The sequence below is a fragment of the Protopterus annectens genome, chromosome 8.part0 (genome assembly GCF_019279795.1).
Source record: "Protopterus annectens isolate FY-2018-M chromosome 8.part0, PAN1.0, whole genome shotgun sequence".
NCBI classification, from domain to species: Eukaryota; Metazoa; Chordata; order Ceratodontiformes; family Protopteridae; genus Protopterus; species Protopterus annectens.
Genome location: NC_056741.1, coordinates 102,529,213 through 102,551,208, shown reverse-complemented (window position 1 = coordinate 102,551,208; position 21,996 = coordinate 102,529,213). Strand labels below are relative to the sequence as shown.

Sequence of the window (21,996 nt, the reverse complement as noted above, 5' to 3'; positions counted from 1 at the left end):
AGAAAAGAATAAAATCCCTAGAAGGGAAGACATCCCTGATCAGTATCAGGAAGAAATTATGATCCCTCATAAAATCGTCCAAGGTGAGCTTTGAAAGAAAACTTGCCAAGGACTCCAAAGATAACAACAAGGCATTCTTCAGCTTTGTCAAGAATCTAAGTGGCAATGCTCAGATCTGCTCGGAGTTAGTGCAGAATGGCACAAAATACACTGAACCAACCGATATTGTCAACATCCTGGCAGACAGATTCAGTGCAGACTTCACTCCCCTCTCACCCCCAAAAAAGGCCTATAACCATACCAGAAGAATGTAGAGCCCCTGAAATCACAGACACTCAGGTTAAAATAGCTCTCTCCAAAGCCAAAAACACAACATCAGTGGGACCAGATGGTGTCCCAGGCTGCATCATACACGAGCTCAAAGATGAACTAACCCCTCACCTGAACACACTGTTCATACTCAGCCTCTCCACAGGCTACGTACCCATAGAGTGGCACACAGCAATGGTCATTCTGCTCTACAAAGGTGGAGCCACAACAGACCCTGGAAACTATTGCCCTATAAACCTGACTAACTTGGTCTGCAAGGCTATGGAGCGCATCATCATGGAACTCAATAACAGAGACATTGCGAACCCCCAAGCACTGAACCCTACCCAGTTTGGCGTTGTTAAGGGCAGATCATGCCTCCTAAACCTGGTGGACTTTTTTGAGACAGTTACCAAGGCTATAGATTAGGGAAAGGTGGTACAGACAGCCTACCTTGACCTCGCAAAGGCCTTCAACACCATTCCCCATTCTGGTATTATAGACAAGCTCACCAGCCTGAACATAAACCTCTCTGTCACAAGATGGGTTGCCAATTGGCTAACGGACAGAACCCACATGGTGAGAGTTGTGGGAGCTAGGTCTGACTCTAAACCAGTTACAAGTGGCATTCCCCAGCACTCAGTCCTAGGTTCCCTCCTGTTCGGCATATACTTCTCAAAGGTACAGACAAGCACAGGAATACTATGGCTGGCCAAGTTCACAAACGACTGCAAACTAGGGGCTATAACTGACTCACCGACTGACACAGACATCCTCCAAAATGGTCTCACTGAGACAGATACCTGGGGTCAAAATCATGGCCTCAAGCTAAATGCCAAAAAGTGCATAGTTATTCCCTTTAGAAACAACAAAGTACCCACAAACTACCACATAGGTGGTAGTCCCCTAAATACGGAAAACATAATAAGGGATCTGGGGACCCAAGTAGATAGTAATCTCTCCTTTGATAATCACATTGCCAAAGTGGTTAGAAAATCCTTCTGTGTGGCCCACCAAATCACAAAAAAAAACTTATAATCTGTATTATTCAATACTATAGGTCTCCGATTTTGAATTGTATCTTTATCATGCTTTTTGTATACATATTTATGCATACTACTGATAAATCTTTATACATATTCATTTAACCACTCATTCATATTTTTGAGAAGTATTTTTTTCTGCCAATCTATAAAAGTCTTCAAAAATTGTATCCTTGTTCATCTGATCTGAAACGGACTGTAAATTAACATGATTAAGTACCTTATCTAATTCATATAAAGACATTTTGTTTTCCCAATTCCTCATTTTCTTATGTCAATTTTTAACATGCCATTCTTTTTTTGCACTTTGTTCCTATCTTAAAACTTTGTTTACATTATTTCTTGCAATATTTAGAATCTGTCTTTGAGATATTCTTTCTCTCTTACCTCTCCAATATCTTCTTTAATTTTCCTCAGTGTACTAGTGTTCTCTTTAATTTTCCTACTCAAGTAAGCTGATACCAATTCTTTTTACCCTGTAAAATATCTTTGCTTAGATAACAATTATTTGATTTTCTCGTTTTTTTCATAAATTCTCCATTATGTCATATAATATCCCCTATTGCTCCTTACCAAACCTTTTAAAGCATCCATACACATTGTTATATAATTTATTGTCTCCACTTTTCTTACATCTGACTGCCATCCTACAATAAATTGTTATATTTTTTCTTTCAAAGCTAACTACCACTCAGACCACTTTCCATAACACACTACAGTGGAAATGTGATCTTTCCGTAATCACATACCTACTTTCCCATTTTCATTCCATGATGTCTCATTTATTCTTTTTATTCCTTTTCCTGCTTTAATATGCTCCTTATTTTCTTGTATTTCTATCCAAATGTCCGAGTGATTTGAAAAGCCTATTACAAATGTGTCTCCTTTAGCTATACTTAAACTTTGTGATACAATAAAATAATCCAGTTCTGTCTTATATATACCTCAAATATATGTCCACAAATTATTATTCCAAATCTTTAAATTACCACATTCTATAACTTCAAAAATTTTCTTAACATAATTTTTCTTGTTTTTTTCTTTTTCCCTCTTAAATCACAAGTAAAATCTTCCATTAATATTATATTTATGTTAATCACTACATAATCCAAACTTTTGTGAAATAAAATTTCCCTTTCTTTTCTTGTAAAATAAGCATACGATGCTAGAATTCTAAATGCGGGATTATGTCCTCTGATGTCTACAATAGTTAATCTTCTCAATGTTCTCATTGCTGTGTTCGGATTTTCACTAGCCTTCGATTAACTACAAATATGCTTGAACATAGTTACATTCCTAAGTTCCATATTGTATTTCCTCCTCAAAGTCTTTTCATTTGTAATATCTTTTCTTGTGTCAAAAATCTTATATCATCCAATAGTATTATGTCAATATCACACTTACTACACCAGTTTAGAATATCTGTTCTTTTACTTATATTTTTGGTATTGTTTACATTTACTAAAAGCTCTCTAAAATCGTCATTATGCCTATGTTTTAGTCAGAAATTATGTAAATTTAAAGAAATTATCTCATTTGCATTATCCATTTCATTTCTTTTTTCTTTCTCTTTTTACTTATCCCTTTAAACTTTCTTTTTCTGTCTCTTACTCTTTTGCCAATAGAATTATTTTTACTTTTCACTATTTTCCAGTTCATATCATCCTTACCTTTTATTTCAGAGCCTTCTTCTACGATAGGTATGATGAGTGCCTAATACAGTAGGACAATAACCTCCTTGGACGTATATGCCATATCTCTGTTTATAAGTTGCACATTGTGGAATGATTTCCTCACTATTATAGAGATGCGATGGTCAAAGGCTAGATTATTGTATACGTGTGTCCCCAAGTCCCTGACTACTGTGGTGATTATTAGTTGTGTGCTGTCAATATAGTAGTTACAAGGGGTGTCTGGCTTCTTGAAAGATAATATTATGCATTTCTTGATATTTAGTTTTTTTCCATGGCTCTGACACCAGTTGTTTGTCTGTGTCAGCCTTTCTTGAAGAACATTAGTGTCAGTGCAGGATTCTATGACTGCTCCTAATTTTCAATCATCTGCAAATTTGGTCAGTGAAAGGCCCTTGGCATTGGCCTTAACTTCAGTGAAGTAGAAGCCAAAAAATAGTGACCCCTGGACTGATCCCTGTGGGAATCTGCATGTGACAGGACTCATTGTAGAGGTAGACTCCCCAGTTATAACTCCCTGAGTCCTGTCTGTGGGCCATTTAACTATCCACCAGGTTACATAAGGGTTTATATATAACCTCTTGAGTTTGTCAATAATGCCAATGCGGGATATTGTGTTTAATGTTTTGGCCAGGTCATGGTAGGCAGTGTGAGCAATTTTGTCCTTATCCATTGCTTTGGTGAACTTCTTAAAGAAGTTCACCAGAATGAGTGGGCATAAGCTGCCCCTGATGAAACCAAACTGGGTTAGGTCCAGTGTCTGGAGCTTTCCTATGTCATTATTGATCACTTCCATGATAATTCTTTCCATGGATTTGCATATGAGGCTAGTGAGACTTATGGGTTTTTAGTTCCCAGGGTCTGCAGATGGCTTGCCTTTCTACAGATAGATAATGGTTAATGTTCTCCATTCATGAGGCACAAAGCCATCTTGGAGGGTATGGTTAAACAGTAATTCCAAAGAGCCTGATAGGCCATATTTCATGCTATTTAGAAGCAGCCTGGGACATAGTCATGGCCCATTGATGCAGTGTTTTTGACCTTAGAAAGAACATTGAGGACCTGTTCCTAGTGGGGGGAGTTATATTTGATGATGCTTCCTGAGAGGAGGCTGATGTGGAGATAGGGATAACGTTAGAGTTGAATTTGACTACCAGTGAGTGGTCTTTACGTTCTGGCTCACTTTTGGTGGCTACATTAAGACTAAGCTCTGCACACAATTGTGCATTGCCTTTGGGTTGTGGACATAGATAAAGAATGCCTTGTGGTTGTTCTTGTACTGGGAGACTAGAGTTACTTCAAATTTGGCTTTAGTAGACTTTATTTGTTCTCTGAGTTGCTTATTTAGTTTGTTGAGAGTGCTTGTATTCTGTTGGGTGCTACACCTCTTAATTTTTGCCATGATTTTCCTCCTTGTCTTACACAGCCTGTTGATGTTGTGCTTTCATCAGAGTGGCTTATTTTCTGAGTTAGTTCTGTACTTATTCCTGGTGGGCACACCTGCCTCTATGCAATGATTGGCATGCTTGTGTAGCATTTATTTGAACGCATCCATGTAGGCAGGAGTGTTCAAAGAGTTTAGGGAAGAGGCACTTGAATTTTTGCCTGGTTATCACTCAGTAGTAGGAAGTTAACCTTACTGTAGTTCCTGAACATTCCAGAGTTAACTAGGGTTTTGAGTTTTATTTTTACTTCAAAATAGATTGTTTTGTGATCTGACTTCAAAAGAGATGGCATTACACTAAGGCATGCTCCATGCTCCCCTGTATTAATGAGGACCATATCCATTGTATTTGCTCCATTGGTCATCACACTGACAATCTGGTCCATGAAGTTTGTTTTTACAAAGTCCAGGAATCTCTGTGCTAGCATGTTTTGTGTTATATACGACTGATTCCAAGTTAATAGTGGGGTAATTAAAGTCACCCATGAATAATGTATTGGGTTGGATAGTGTTTCCTGTAAGTTTAAATACATATTATGAGTTTCCTGGGTCATAGACAGGGGCCTATAGCCTGCTAGGAAGTGGTACTAGATTTTGCCTATGGTAATTTGAACGTACAGAAGCTCAAGTGCATTATCCTGTTTGACCATCCTTGAAATTCGTTTATTTGGATCTAGAACTTCTGATCGAAAGATCAAAAGTCCGAATCCATAATTACTGAACATACTTTAACGAAAGTGCTTTCACCAGAAAAGCACTTTCATTAAAGTATGTTAAAAAAAAAAAAAAAATTAAATCTACTGCTATGCAGGGGCGCAAGCCCCCCTGCTCCCCCCACACCCACCCTACTTTAATATTCTCACTCCAAGGTCACACTACAGTGGGGAAAAGGGAATTTTCCCTTATCTGCACTGTAGTATGACTGGCACAACAAGCTTACTTACCCGAAAGTGCTGCTTTGGTGAACAGCACTTTTGGTTAAGTATGCTCGCCGATTAATATTTCTGTGGAAAGTGAAGTCGGGGATCTGTACAGATCCCGTTTATTTTTATGGGAGTGCAAATAGCTTCACACTTTTGATAGATTATTGTCACTATTTAAAGTGTATATTATTCATATAGTAACACAGACTAATAATTTTTTTTTAGTCAAAAAACATGTCAGAAATTCAAAAAAATGTAATTTTGTAGTGCAAGTGGTGCATGACAGAAATCTGATAGATGCAAAATTTATCTGTGCTTTCATATTACTAATTGGTTATACCAGCTTCCTCCTAAAAAAATTAACAAGTATCTGTTTTAGCCACTGTATCGCCATCTAAATGTCACATAGGATCCTTTTTAGAAGTATTTTGATGCTGCAACATGCGTGTTCTTGATTGTGTTTCCTTAATTATTCACGTCTGAGGTAATAAAAAATGAAAGACGTGTATGCAGCCTCAATGTCCTACAATTAATTTAATTAATTCATATATAATAGAATTGTATATGCTTCCAAAGCATAATATTCAAAACTTGTCTCCACTTAACCAGTTTATATCTTTCTTTCTACTCATCTCTGTAGATAATTGTCCATCTTCCTACTTATCAGAGGTATGCCATAGCCTGGTGCCTAAAAAAGTACCTATATTGCTTATTAGTTGAGAATTTTTAAAAAGATTAGATCAGCAGTATAACATACAAAGTATGTATCTGTTTAGTCACATAATGAACAAGAAAAAATGCTGAAGGTTATGCAATTAGCATTCTTGAACTGTAATATTCTTTTGGATCTACTGGAGTGGTTAAACATGATGAATGGGAAAAGTATGCGCAAATCATAAAAATGGTACAATTTTTTGCATGTGATGTGATCAATCAAAATCAAAAGAGAAAGTGCATGGTCGCTGCATAATTTAAAGTGAAATGAACCTGATAAACATGATTACACTGTGCAGAAATGCAAATTATTACATTTGATGATAGAAGGAAGGGTTTTAGTCTATGATTCTATGAATCCTGAAATAGCAGCTCTGACAGTGGTTTTTTTTTTTTTTTTTACAGAGGAAGAACCCAACTATGTACTGGTTGGAAGTAGCTTTCAGTATGGAGTCACGACTTCAGTGGAAAATTCAAAAGGTAAAGATATTACATAAACGTAAACATCCTTCTTATTTTAAACACTACATGTGTCAGTAGATTACAGTATAAACTGTGGCAGCAGAGATAAAGCCAGGCTAAGGAAAACAAATTTAAAAATGTACATTTTTTTTCTCCTTTTCTTATCTCTTATTAGTAACACATTTGCTTTGCAATGTATGTGTTTCCTATTGCTTGAAAAAGTTGTACCTTGTTGTCTTTCCTGAACATTAAATGTCCTTAAACTGTAATTGTTTTAAGTGTTTAGATCTTGGATACATGGACGGTGCAGTGGTGCAGCTGTAGCATGGTCACCTCTCAGCAAGAGGTTCTCCAGTTTAATTCTCGGCTGGGGTGTCTTCTGTGTGGAATTTGCATGTGTTCCTTGCATTCATGTCGGTTTCTTCTGGGTGCTCCGGTTTCCTCCCACTTTCAAAGACGTGTCTGGAGTGTTTCTCCCCAGGCCTCCGCTGAAAATTGGCTTTGTTCCAAGTCAGATTTTCCCCGTTTGTTTGTTTGTGTCTTTCGTCTTTTCCCGGTTAGGGGTCGCCACAGCAGAACTCTGGTCCGCTAATGATTGGCAGTTGATTTTTATGTACCAGTTGCCAAGCCTGACACACAACCTTCAACAAAGGTACGCCCATTCACGCATGTCTCCACGCAGAAGACGCTCTAGCTGAGAATCGAACTGGACAGCATCTTACTGTGAGGCGACAACACTACCGCAGCACCATGATTTTCCCTGTTAACAATGTTAAAGAAATAAATCTCTTGTTTGTGCAGGTCATAGCATGTAATTGTAGTCCATTTCAAAGATGTAGCTTACAAGAATGGTGGAAAGAAACCAGATGTTAAAATGCAGACTTAAGACCTGGATGTTGATGAACAATCTTTACATATTAGTGCAATGGGCAGCAGCTCTAAATAGATATGCATGCTGATTATTATGCCTGCATGAATGCTAGCAAGATTCAGTGGCCAGCAACAGTGGTGGCAGCCACAAAAATGTGTTGAACAGCGCGAGCACACACAGTTAACAAACAGGCTTTTCTATGGACAAACATATTAAGTGTGCTTGTGCAAACAGCACAAAGAGATTCTTAAAGCAAGTAATGCATGCTGTACACAGACAGGGAAAGTGTACTGAGTGTACTGTGCACATAAATTAAACATATTAATAGAGTAATAAGTAATAGGGGATATGTAAAGGCAAGGGCAACTACAGCGCATAGGTTACCGGACAGGAGACGTGTACTAAGAACAATGTGCACAAAAATCAAAGATATTGTTACAGAAATATGTAAAAGGACAGGATAAATGTTCAAATTCTAGAATGATAACTTAAATGAATGTGGTTTGTTACAAACTAAAAGTTGTAATAATAAAATGTTGGAATATGTATGTTAGAATAATTAATGGTGGTCACACTTCCTCAGCAAATGTCAATAAATAAAATCAGATATGATATTACAGGATGTGATAGTTGCACAATTCACAGCGTAACAGAGGGGAATTATATGACATATGAATGCCATTGACATGCTGGTTTGAGATGAAAGTTTGCAAGGACAGTACATTATAGAATATTTGCATAGCATGCATTTTGTCAATATAACATGTTGGAAAATAGGAATGGCTCAGTAGTCACAATCTCCTTTTGCAAGAGTCAAACCCATCCCATTAATGTCAACACTGACATGTAATATCTGTGTATGTCACAGATATAGGCTTAACACATGTATGAGGAGGGTCACCCTTGAATGGAATTATGCACTTCAATATTTTAATAGTTATGCATCCCATGCGTAGCTGTCTGTGGTGTTACCAATGTGGGAGCAGAGTGAGACATATGTAATACCTTTGCATAAGGCACTCCTGCCTAATACAGTTATTTTGCTATCAGATAAGAGATATAAACACCACACAATGACACAATGCATTCCCCAGAGCTGTATATTTGTGGCATATGCCACAGGAGGTAGTTATGTGCATTGTGATAAACAAATTAATTTAATGTGTGAATTAAGAAAGATCCCTGAAAATGAATGTCATAGCATGTCAGACTGATGACAATTAAATGAGTATGCTCATGTGTACACAGATGTGATCAGTCCTATATCAATGTTCTAAATACACAAGACCTAAATAATATCCTAGAACAATGCAACTGGGGCCCACTTCATACATTAGGTTTAGACCAAGCAGTCAGCTACTTTAACCACACTTTCACTACTGTTCTCAATTCAATTGCACCCATTAGAAGAATCAAAATCAAGGCAAACTATGCTCCATGGCTAAGCAAGGAAACAAGAGCCCTTCTAAAAGCTAGAGATAAAGCTTGGAAAGTATGGAAAAGAGATAACACAAACTTATCCAAACAAAACTGCCAAAAACTAAGAAACCAGGCTAAAAAAACAAACCAAACTTGATGAACAAACTATTCCCTCAACAGTCAAAACAAACACAAAAGAGACCCCCAAAAATTCTGGCATGCCATCAACTGCATACTTAATCCAGGTAAAACATCCAACTTCCACTACCAACAATAACACTAAAGACCTTGCCTCCCAATTTAACTACCATTTTACGGAAACCATCTTATCCTTATCTTCTCAACATTCAAATGACAACAACTCATACACTCCCAAATACCCCGTCAATAACATCACTACCCTCTCACCCCATTCCAACCACTAAAATTAAAAAACTGCTACAAAAACTTAAACCAGATATCCTTGCTCTAGACAACTTACCAGCCATTTTTCTAAAGCTAACAGCCAGTTCCCTAGTTTACCCTGTTTCCATCCTTATAAACCACTCCATTCAGGAATCCTACATCCCACAGCTATGGAAAGTATCATATATTATCCCTCTTCACAAAGGAGGAAAATCTTACGAATTCTCCAACTATCATCCCATAGCCATCCTACCCCCTTATCAAAAATACTTGAAAGGTGTATTCACTCTCAAGTCATGCAATTCCTGAACAATAACAATCTCATCTCACCCGCACAACATGGTTTCCGGCAGCACCATGGCACAACTACTGCTCTCTTCTCTTTTACTAATACAGTTAACCTACACAGAAATAACAACTTCATATCTGCAATATTTTTAGACCTATCTAAGGCTTTTGACATGGTGTCACATACCATACTACTAGACTCCATGACCTCCCTGTCCTTCACCCCCTCCACTATAGCCTGGTTTAAAAGCTACTTATCAGGTAGACAACTATATGTCCAATAGCAAAACAATCTATTCTACTTCCAACCACTATAGGAGTCCAACAAGGTTCAATATTGGGCCCTCTACTCTTCTCCATATTTGCTAACAGCCTTCGTACATCCACCCAACATGCCACACTTATACAATACGCAGATGACTCAACACTCATCTGCTCCACACCATCACTTACAGCCCTACAAAACCTTACCCAGGAATCCTTTGCCTTAACGGAAAACTGGATTACTCAAATCTAACTCATCCACAATCCTAACAACACCAAATTACTCATATTCACTCCCAACAAAACTAAATCCACCCAGCAAACTTTTATAATCACATCCAAGAATGGTACTAAGATCTCCCCCATTGACAACTCCAAACTGCTTGGTGTAGAAATTGACAATAAACTGTTTGATGTCCACATATCATAAACAATAAAAAAGGTCCACAACAAAATGGGTACACTATACAGACACAGAAAATTACTGTCTGACAAAGCACGGATTACACTAGCCTAAACACACATGCTGTCCACCCTTATGTATGCCGCCCCAATCCTTACCCATACAAGAAAACAAGACCTTGAATGACTTGAATCATGTTATAATAAAATTGCCACATTTGCTAGCAACTCCAGCTTCAAAACCCATCACTGTCAGGCATTACAGGAACTTAAATGGCTAGAACGTTCACAACTAATCAAATACCACCAATTAATACTTGCCTACAATATTGTAAATCATCCCAACAAAACCCCATCCCTAAACCAACTTCTAACCCAGTACATGTCAAGTTGCCCCCTCCTCTCTTCTGAAAAATCTCTCCTCTTTATCTCCAAAGCCAATAACTCTGCAAGGAAAGCTCTGTTTTCCCACAATATAGCCAAAATGTGTAACAATCTTCCCCCTACTCTGACCTCTGCTCCATCAACTACTCTGTTTAAAAACTCTCTCAAAGTGCACCTAATGAATTTCTGGCTGTCCTCATGCATTACATAAAACCCCTACCTCATGTAACAACAAACTAACTACTCTAATTATTTCTGTTGCTCTTAATAAACTCAGGAATCCCTACTGCAAACCTCCAAATGTATTTTCTATATGGATATTAACCAAGAATTGTTTCTTTTTGTATAAAAAGTGCTTTTGTCTATGATATTTTAATTGTGACTTGTATTAGATGTGTAAACTATATTGTTACTTTTACAGGGCTTTTCTCCCCAGGCCTCCACTGTAAATGGACATGTATCCAGTCGGACTATCCCGGTAAACAAATGTAAAATAAAATAAAATAAAATAATAATAAAATCAGTTTTTGAACTATATTGCTAATGAAGGTTTGCTGAAATACAAGCGCAATGCAGATTTATTTCACAATTAATGTAACTGATATCATATAGAAGAATAACATCGCATTAGATATTAATGTGGAATCTGGACATGTACCCTTGATGCTATTACTAAAAAATGTACTCTTTATACAATGGATCTATGTCAACACTCCACAGAGGCAGGTGCATTTTGTTATATCCAGTTGTCAAAGAACTGTTGACTAACTATTGTGAAGAATTGCCTTTATTCTGCCTTTACGCTGTATTATGATAGAGCAGCATGTTTAAGCACTTTTGCTCAAGGATAACCGGACTGGTGCCGGTGATGGCAACAACTGAGTAAGTTTTGCCATAGTACATGAGCAGCCATTCACTGCCACTCAGCATTCTTGTACAATGTCAAACTCCATGCAAAGGCTGAGGACAGGAAGTGAAGGCTTTCTTGTGGGACATTTCTGGCTAACTGTGTTGTGTTGTCTGTGATTCTGTTTGTTGACCAGACTAAATGTATGAAAGGGACTGATAGGAAAGTGCTGAAATGGGGAGAAAGCAGAAGAGACAGGGAATGAATACAAGAATTTGCATGAAAATAGTGAGATAGAACCATAGATATCCACTATTTCACAATAGAAATAGAGAAGTGTAGCCACAATTTTGCTGAATTTAGACTGTCACACAGCAAGGGTAGTGACAACAACAGAATAATGCTGTACAGCTAATTGTACCAAATCAAGCTTGTCAAGAAGACACATAGGTGAAGTGGACTGCTATGCATGGATCATTATTTTTTTGTAGGACAGGTGCCCATTTTATTTTTTTGTTCTTTCAAAGAGAGAGGAATGTGAGAGAAGGTGCATAGGAATGTAAGTGTCAAATAGGAAGGCTAGGTGAGGAAACAGGTGCAGAAATACAGAACAAGCAAGATACACAAGGCTGGTGATGGACACAGAAGGTTGGGGACACCATGATTGGGGATGGGTAGGGGGCATTGGAGATGGACCCATGTCAAGTATGAAAACAGTGAGAATCTAGTCTTCACACTCAGAACCATCATCACTATCTCTTGTCTCAGTGTCCTATGTCAATTCTCAATGTGGCATCATCCTGCCAATGTGACAAAGCACCATTCTGACATGGCTGATTCAGCCACCAAGGCCCATTTCCATTATACCCTCCACTAGCCCTATCAAACTCACCACCTGCACTAATACTACTCCTGGAGGGTACCAGTGTACCAGCTGATGAGCAGACCTACCTGATGTGTATGGGGCAAGTAAGGTGGGGGCTGTGAAGCCAGCGCTGGTAGCTTAGGACCCTGAAGTGTTGGGTGTTGGTGCTGTAACCTGTGGAGGGATGGTGGGCTGATCCACAGTGGCTGGTCTACCTGTCTGTGCTGCATGTCAGTTTTTGTAAGCAGAAAGATATGACAACAAAACATTTCAAGCCATATAAAATGTCTCCCCACATGCACACACACACACACACACACACACACACACACACACACACACACACACACACACACACACACACACACACACACACACACACACACACACAAGAAAAAAGAAAAAAAAAGGCGAGAGAGAGAGAAAAAGGTGGTGTGAGACATAAAACAGAGAGAATTAGATCCATGGCATATCACAAGAGTATATAATTTCAGAAAATAAATAATTATTATTTTCTCGTCTGTACACTTTTTCACATCCAGGTATGATGGGAAGGTCTTACTTTGTTGTACAATTAATCAATTACACTACTATAATATCAGAGATACAACTATTTATTACAATATTGCCATATTTCATGCTATTGCAATACTTCTTAGAGTTACACTAAGACCTAATGGATAAGAACGCAGAGCTTCTTTGAGGTGGGTTAACCTTTCTTGTTGCACCTTGCAGTTTGCTGCAATGTCTTCAGCAGCTGTAAAACACAGAAGAAGAAACATGAAAGCATATTGAATAACAGTCTGGCTGTGTCCTGTATTTTCTATCATTTAATACAGATAGGTCAGTATACTTATACAACTGTGGAATGTCAGCAGTCCAAATCTAATCCTCCCATTGGCTAAGGAGGTATTTCTAGTGCCATTTCAGGTCACTATAGTGGTGGTGAAAATTTTATCCAGTGTGTGGGATACTAGTTGCACTGGAGACAGTCTTGGCTAATCTGTTCCAAGCCACAGTATTATATTACGACCCAGTATAGTCCCCTTAGTAGTGATCTAGTGCACAAACATGCAGAACCACGCCAAATGAATTTGCATGATGGTAAGCACCAAGTGGCATTTGTAAACAAAGTGGAAGGTATTTTGTCAAACAGCAAAGAAGGTGTAAAACATGCAGTGAGGTTTGTCATCTGTAATGCTCAACATATTCACACTTTTTTTCAGATGGTCAACACTGACAGCCTCAGTGGCAATGCCTTGTTGTCATTTAACTTTTTGATGTTAAATAGGATGATTTGGCACACAACTTTCTGGAATTGCACACTCGTAAAGAGTTAGTTGACCACTGTGGGAATCAAACATAGGGAAGAAAAAAATGAATAATTTTAAAGTGATTATTTGTCAGTGCTACAAGAAAATTCCTTTTCAACCATGTTCATTACAGTTAAACTGAATTCAGTAGGAATGGAGATTTAGTCCACAGCATTCCCATGAAAGAGGCAGCATTACTGTTTGTAAATGTATGTCAGATGGGTAGACTTACAGTAGCTGATTAATGCAGGCTGTGTTAAGATATTTTATTTATTTATTTTTATTTTATTTTGCATTTGTTAACCGGGAAATTCTGGCTAAGACAGGTCCATTTACAGCAGAGGCCCAAGAAGAAAAGCTCCGAACATTGGTACAACAAAAAAAAGCAAATATAATAAAAATAAAAATGTATACAGTGCTGTGCAATGATCATGTAAAAAATACAACTTGGAGTTAGATATTTAACCAGATATACACTGAAATTATGTATTACATATTGGATGAAGTTAGGCATGATACATACATACGCATATTGTCCTACACACAGAGTTTGCCTATGTGAAGAGAGAAGATGATTTTAACTTAGATATAAAGCCCATTATATATATGCTACTGTCTTTTTATTCCTTTACCAAAAAATATCCTGCTTGAACAATCACATTCAATTGTGTTTCATACCTAAGTCAGCAATGACATATGCTACTTACAAAAATTAATCAAGGCGTTAGAGATGTACTGCAATAAACATAATTATAATAGCAATTGGCATGTAGTGCTACTTTCAAAATCAAAGTGTTGTTACAAATTGCATTCTGACACCCTTTGTAAAAGCAAGGGTTATCTGGATTTGAAACCTGGACCATTTGCATTTTATTTTTATAGACAGTACACTTACACCTTCTACCACAGACACAGTTGCAAAGCATTTAGATGTTCTCCAAAGTGCTGACGTTTGCATATTGCCGCTAAGCCTGTTTGCCATACAGAAGACTGACCAAATAAAAGTTTTCACTTTTTTCCTTAAGTACATCAGCTTGATTGCATGCAACTCTGCACTGAGCAAATGCACAAAGCAAGAGACAGAAAAAAAGCATATGAAATTATGACAAAAGTGTTTCCTACATCTCTTTCTACAGTCCCTTCACACTGTATGGATTTGAACCCCAAAGAAACTGTATCAAGGGGTCAAAGTCAATGCATTTGCAGCTTCTGCCACAAAACATGACTACAAAATGCACATATCACTCACTCAGAAATACCATGCATCATTGCCAAGCATGTTTATGTTAATGAAGAGTACAAAAATTAATTTGTTCATGTTTCCTTCAGCTGTGTGCCCAGTTTACACTCTGATAAGCAGTGCTGAAATTATACAGGCAGACGTACATATATAACAATTTATATTCCACGCAACAAATCACAAGGTACATTTTCACATCTGCTGCAAACACTCCAAGCAGCATGTAGCTTAAAATATTGCACCAACTTTCCTGTTTCTTTAAAATCATTTAATTTAACACATGTGGTACAATGATACTTTAATACAATGTAGCCATTTGTTTCTTACTGCTGTTCAGAGTTCTGCAGTGACGCAAGGATGTGCCCCTCTGTGCCCCTCTGAAACATGCTAGTGATGGCAAGACAAAGTACATTTCTCAAATTGTACTCTGAGCAGTGGACTCTCATTTATTGCTTTGAAATTCTGCCACTCAAGAGTGTGTTCTGCCCAAATGGATGCATATGAGGAAAAAGAAAAAGAAAAAAAAGTTTAAACAATTGTCATTAGTAACAAATGCAGGTGAATAATTAATGAAAAGGCAGAACTGTGAAGTTTCATAGATCTGTGTGTGGTAGAATGTGATCACATGCTTAGAAAATATGTATTAACTCTGTCAGACAGCACACTATCTGGAAATGAATCCTCAACTCAGTGCAATCATGGCATACATTCACTTGTGCTTCTTATCCATCTTTGCCCCAAAACAGGAACAAAGGTGTTACTTTCTCATTTGCTTGAACATGTCCAGATCAATGTCATACTGAACAATACTTTAATAATACTCTGAATCATTTTAATGACAGGTTGTCAACACTGCCAGCTAGTTCTTCTCTTTATTTTCTGAACATTTCCCCCAAATCTCAGCTTAATTATATTAAATGAAATGTTATGGTGATGCATGTGTAATATAGATGATCAGCATTTCAGACACATTGTAAGCAAAGGATGAACAATGTGCTCTTACTACAAGGATGTCAATTTTGTTGAAGTTGTTCCTCTAGCTGTCAAGGTGCTTACACTTTTTGTTTTAAATCTACACCACATGATACACACACTTCAGAGAGAAGAGTCACTTCAGTATTGCTTGTTGTAGTCAGAGCAATCAGTAACACCTACAAGCCATTAGCAGCTAACAATTGTCTTTGCCCTTCCATGCAGTCCTAAGGCATGTGCATGCAGTTGTGTAGCTATTTTTACCATGTTTACATCCCCTACACCAAGTGATTTTATTGGTATTCAGAAATGCTAATGATTTCACACCTTATTTGCATCTTCATAGTGCTCAGAGGGCTGAATATACACTATATAAAGGTAAAGGTTTAGCTATGGAAGTGGAAGGAATGAAGACTGATTAGATAGAGCCAGACCATAACTGATTGTTTTCTACTAATTACTGAGCTATTTCATAAGGTATGTTTGTTCTCTTTATAAACCTCCACAACAGTGGAGAGAACAAGGGACATTATGTGGACGGTTGGACTTTGAATTTCTGAATACTTATTAATAATACTGCTATCAAGCAGACATTTATACAACTGTTGTCATCACTACAGATATTTTAATAGAATGAGTGTAATGCTAATGTATTCATGTTTCTTTTTTATTTTATTTTTTTATTTTTTAATTGGGTAATTCCCTTACCTTGTGTGTGTAGTCTGAAATGAGCATTGTCTGTTCAGTTGTTTTTTGTTGAGGATGTGTACACTGATTTGTTTTGAGGGGAATGTTTTTGGTATGTCCTACATAAGTTTTTTTTCTGTTTTATGTCATACAGGATTATGGCAGCAAGACCATCTTCTTTCACGAAAGCCACCATTTAGTGATACAGTAAACAAGGTTATCATTAAAGCCTTACACTGCCTTGAATTATTCCTGCTTGACAGATGCAGAAGTAATATGTCTGTCAGAAAAAGAATATAGCAGCAGGTGGTCACTGACATGAATGCAGTGAGTGGATGTGCCAGAAATAATAATCAGGTGTGGCACCATGCCACTGATATGATTACAGCACACAGGAGGGCTGCTGTAGAAGCATGAGTGCAGATGGCTATGGGTGAAGGCCCTGCTATGGAACCACCACCACTTACTGAAAATGAACATTTCCTGTTTATTGTAAGAGGTACAGACAGCTCAGCAGAGTTATATAGGCTCCCTGATGTTGATGCTGATATGGATAACAAGCCAAGTGGCTCACAATAAGAAATCCCAGATATGCTATACATCTAAGCGATGTAATGCCATTATAGACATCTTTATGTGTCACTTCTTCTACATTTGAAAACATTGATACATGTGCCTGACAAGAGCATCCAACACAGATTATGTTGGGGGGATAGTCATTCTGCTTGAGTCTGAGATATTTCTTAATGGGAGGATAGGCAGTGCATTATTCTCTTGACTATGTGTCATTTGCATTGTGATGCTTATTAGCCTTCTTTCCACTGCCTTCCCCTTTCTCCAGGGACATCAGAATTACCATCTGAAATACCACCTCTGGATGGTAAGCACAATCTTTCTTTTATTAGTAGTAACCATCACTTAGATGTAAGTCTGAGGAGAGAGAAACGTATTGTATTCCATCAGCATTTCATATTGTTTAACAAGAGTGTGTAGAAGTAAGTTTGGATCATTTCCACTCACTATTTCTCTCCTGTTTGTTCATTAATTATTATCACATGTGATCAGTAGCAGTGTAGAACTTATACCACCTGATGTCAGACTGTTGGTAGTCTATGATGATAGTGGTGATATAGAGGCAAGACAGGTAGTGAAGTGGTTCAGTCTGACACTGAGGTTGTGGGTCACACATCCACTAGCCATATTTTGGATGTACTCCATATGACTATGCATATCCTTTTCTCTCAGGCCTCAGATAAAGGACAGATTCAGGGTGACACAGTTGATCAGGGTAATGTGGTTACTCCAGTTGCAGAGCTAGTTGAGTCTACCCAAAGCCTTTGTGAGGGAATGGAACCACAAAGGAGGTTTTCTAGAGGTGCTCAGTAGAGGCCTACTATCCACCGTCACCCCGATGTTGTTGTGTCATTACATACCACTAGATGTATGTATATTGCCATCATGGAGGCATAGGCATATTCCACAAGGGCCTTAGAAGACATTATGTGAGTCCTACACATAGCAGAATCTTTTAGTGTGACTGCCTCAACCATGTGGTTGATTCATTGGATACCATGAGTGACACATTGGATCAGGCAGTTTCTGTGGTGGAACATCTGCTAGAGGATGACCAGCATCCATGTGTCCATACAGCCTCAACATCCACTGGTGTTAATCTACATGCCTGTGCCAGATCCTGCTCCCATATTGACACTACTTTCACTGCTCCATCAGTGGCAAAGGTGTCTGCACACCATGCATGGTAGGCCATGGGGTCATGGTCCTGGATTCACTTGTGAAGAGAGCTCACTCACATTCAGGTAGCACCCTCACTTTGAACCAGGCACGTGGAACTGGCAGCACAACTCTGGGCAGAGCCAATTCTAGTGGTTGGGAATTATGACACTGAACTGAGAACTCTACCATGGACTGCTCACACCTGTCTGACGTGGAAGTACAAAGCGCATAGAGTTTGAGTGTGTTCATGCAAACACACACACACACATTTTACAAAAATTGCCTTTACCAACCCACACACATGCAGGCTATGAAAAGCTTAATGTTGAATGGAATGTATCTCCTGTTAGTGGCCCTGAAATATTTCCTACATTACTGATGATTCTGTGTTTCTTACTTGTACACACTCACTTCTTTGGTGTCAGCCTTGGCCTACTGTCCTCCCACACTGGGCAAATGATAATGACTGTGCCATGTCCTTTGTTCATTTGGGTTTGACTTAAGGTTGCATATACTTCTGATGCGCAGAGTAGATAGATAAAACAGACTCTCTGTATGTTGATTATATGCATATGTAATAGATAGCAGTTTTCTGGATATTTCTGTAAGTACTCATTTCTGGAGGCTTTTTTTCATTTAGTATTGCTAGTCATGCATTCCAAATTGTGATATTGCATTCTGCTTATTGCTCTGCTTATGACACGGTTGATATAATTATCCTGTTGACTGTTTTTTTGTACAGTGGGTAAATGACCAGCTTGATGCCAGTTATTGTGTACCATACCTGTATACTGCAGATATAATTCCTATAAGGCAAAATTGCCACTGATGGACACCTCACACAGGTGCTGATTGAATACATTTATGACTGACAATATGAAGGCAGCTTATCTCTTACACATTTTTTTCATATAATACACTTACCTTGACATTATTGCAATTATCATACCTTCCGGCCTCAGTTACTGGATCGCAGTACAAAGGGTGGAGGTGTATCCATATTCATCAAGGATACCCATATCTCCAGGTTAGTAGCACAGCATGATGCCTCAGAGATCACCCATGCGCAACTATCAGCAGGCAAAACCACATTTCAAATCGTAGCTGGTTATAGATCACCCACCATGTCCCAAGATGTTCACTCTGCATTCCTTGAGACATTGGAAAATATAAAGGTCCTACCCAACACCATAATCTTGGGTGATTTCAACTACCCTGGTATAGACTGGGTGAACTACCAATGTTCCAACTCCTATGCTCAGCGATTCATAGAATTTATAAATTCAAATGCCCTTGAACAACTAGTATGTTCCCCCACTAGAGGGGACAACATATTGGATTTAATCATCACAAATACGGGCGCCCATTGTACCACACCCATTATCACTCCCTCCTTGGTCAGATCCGACCACAAACTGATAACCTTGGACATCTTCACTCCTCCACCTCTCCCAATCAAAGAAACCATAGTCAAAAACCTTTCCAAAGCAAACTTCAAACTACTTGCATCTGAAGTGGAAAGCTTCACTATTCCCTTACAGAAGGATAATGATATTCAGGATGTGGAATCCTACACCAAGGCACTCTATATACATCTTCAGGATTGCATGGACTGTGCTATCCCAAATAAAACCAAGACTCCTTCCTCAAGCAAGAAGAAACCAGTCTGGTGGACCCCGGCCATAAGCAAACTTTAAAATAAAAGGAGGAGACTTATACAAAAAAAAGGCCAAATCTCAAGTAGAAAAATCATCCCTGATCAGCATTAGTAAGACATTGAGGGCCCTCATCAAGTCAACTAAGGCTAATTTTGAAAAGAAAGTTGCCAAGGATGCCAAGGATAACCATAAGGCCTTCTATGGCTACGTCAAAACCCTAAATGGCAATGCTCAGGTCTGTTCTGAGCTAGTACAAAATGGAACAAAATACACTGACTCTTCTGACATAGCCAACATCTTGGCTGACAGGTTCAGTGCAAATTCCCCCCCCCCCCACCACCACCACCTACAGGGCCTATTACCATTCCAGGAGATTGTGTAAGTCCAATTATTACTGATACGTTGGTTAACAAGGCTATATCTAAAGCTAAAAACACTGCCTCCATGGGACCAGATGGTGTCCCAGGCTGTGTCATATGCGAGCTCCAAAAGAAATGAACCCCGCATCTTAATACCCTGTTCAGTCTCAGCCTCTCTACAGGATATGTGCTCATAGAATGGTGCACGGCAACGGTGGTCCCGCTACACAAGGGTAGGGCCACAACTGACCCTGGGAACTACCGACCAATAAGCCTGACCAGTCTGATCTGTAAGGCTATGGAGCGAATCATTATGGAACTCATAAATGGAGAGATTGGGAACCTCCAGTCACTGGACCCCACACAGTTTGGCTTTGTCAAGGGCAGATCATGCCTTCTAAACCTGGTGGATTTCTTTGAGACAGTTACTCAGGCTATAGATAAGGGAAAGGAGGTGCACATGGCTTACCTTGACCTTGTTAAAGCATTTGACACCATTCTCCATTCAGGTATTATTGATAAGCTCACCAGCCTGGGCATAAACCCTTAAGTCACAAGATGGATCAAAAACTGGCTCTCAGACAGATCCCATAAAGAAAGAGTAGCGGGATCTATGTCCGAATCCAGACCAGTAACAAGTGGTGTGCCTCAGGGCTCTGTCCTGGGGCCCCTCCTGTTTGGCATATACTTCTCAGAAGTACAGGCAAGCACGGAAGGGCTGTGGCTGACTAAGTTTGTAGACGACTGCAAACTGCGTGCTATAATAGAGTCTCCGGCCGACATGGAGATCCTCCAGAAGGGCCTAAATGAGACTGATGCATGGTGTCAAAGCTATGGTCTCAAGCTAAATACAAATAAAATGCATAGTAATCCCCTTTGGAAAAAACAGAGTACCCACAAACTACAACATAGGAGGTAATCCCCTGAAATCTGAAGAAGAAATAAGGGATCTAGGGACCCAAGTAGATAGTCAGCTTTCCTTTGATAACCATGTTGCCAATGTGGTTAGAAAATCCTTCTATGTGACCCATCTGATCATGAAAGGGTTCACATCAAGATCTAAGGATGTAATGGTGCCCCTCTACTCTTCCCTCATCAGACCCATTATTGAGTACAATGCACCACTTCTCCAGAACATTTGTGTTAAAAAAGTCCAGGAACTTCAAGGCTTCAACTGTTGGTGGTACATTTCCCAGTCTCTACCTGGATAGTTGAAGTCATCTAGGAAGATGGTTTTAGATTTAATGCTGAGTGACTCCATTTCATATAAGCAGGCTTTACGTCATCACTGGACCATGCAGGGCATTCTGCAGCTTGTTAGAATATGGTAATGGATTTTGCTAATGGTGAGTTTGACAGGAAGAAGCTGTTGGGCATTATACTACTGACCCAGCCTTCACATCTGTCTCTTCTTGATGAAGACTGAGACATTCCCAGCTTTTTAGTCTACCTGCATAGTCACTGGTCTAAATGTGTGGCAGGCATTATAGTCCCCCACAGCCAGAGTACTGTCCACTGAACAGACATCTATGACCTTGTTTAGGCACCTAGCATTGATCAGTAGCACCTTTATAGTTTCCTTTGCTTGTTTCAGGCTATTGGTAGGTTTATCTGGTTGGCATTGCTTAAAAAAGGCACTATGTGGGTAGAAAATATTTTAGCTAGTATTAGAAAACCTAGAGGAGAGATGTGCAGACCATGC

At 38.8% G+C, this 21,996-nt stretch overlaps 1 protein-coding gene across 1 annotated transcript in view; it reads left to right on the top strand.

Moving 5' to 3' along the window:
* The window catches only part of LOC122808149, a 773,706-nt gene that overhangs the window by 640,702 nt on the left and 111,008 nt on the right, over positions 1–21,996 (top strand). The window contains exon 5 of the mRNA XM_044079121.1: positions 6,530–6,604. Within this exon, the coding sequence (XP_043935056.1) occupies positions 6,530–6,604 (75 nt within the window). The remainder of the gene's footprint in view (positions 1–6,529; positions 6,605–21,996) is intronic.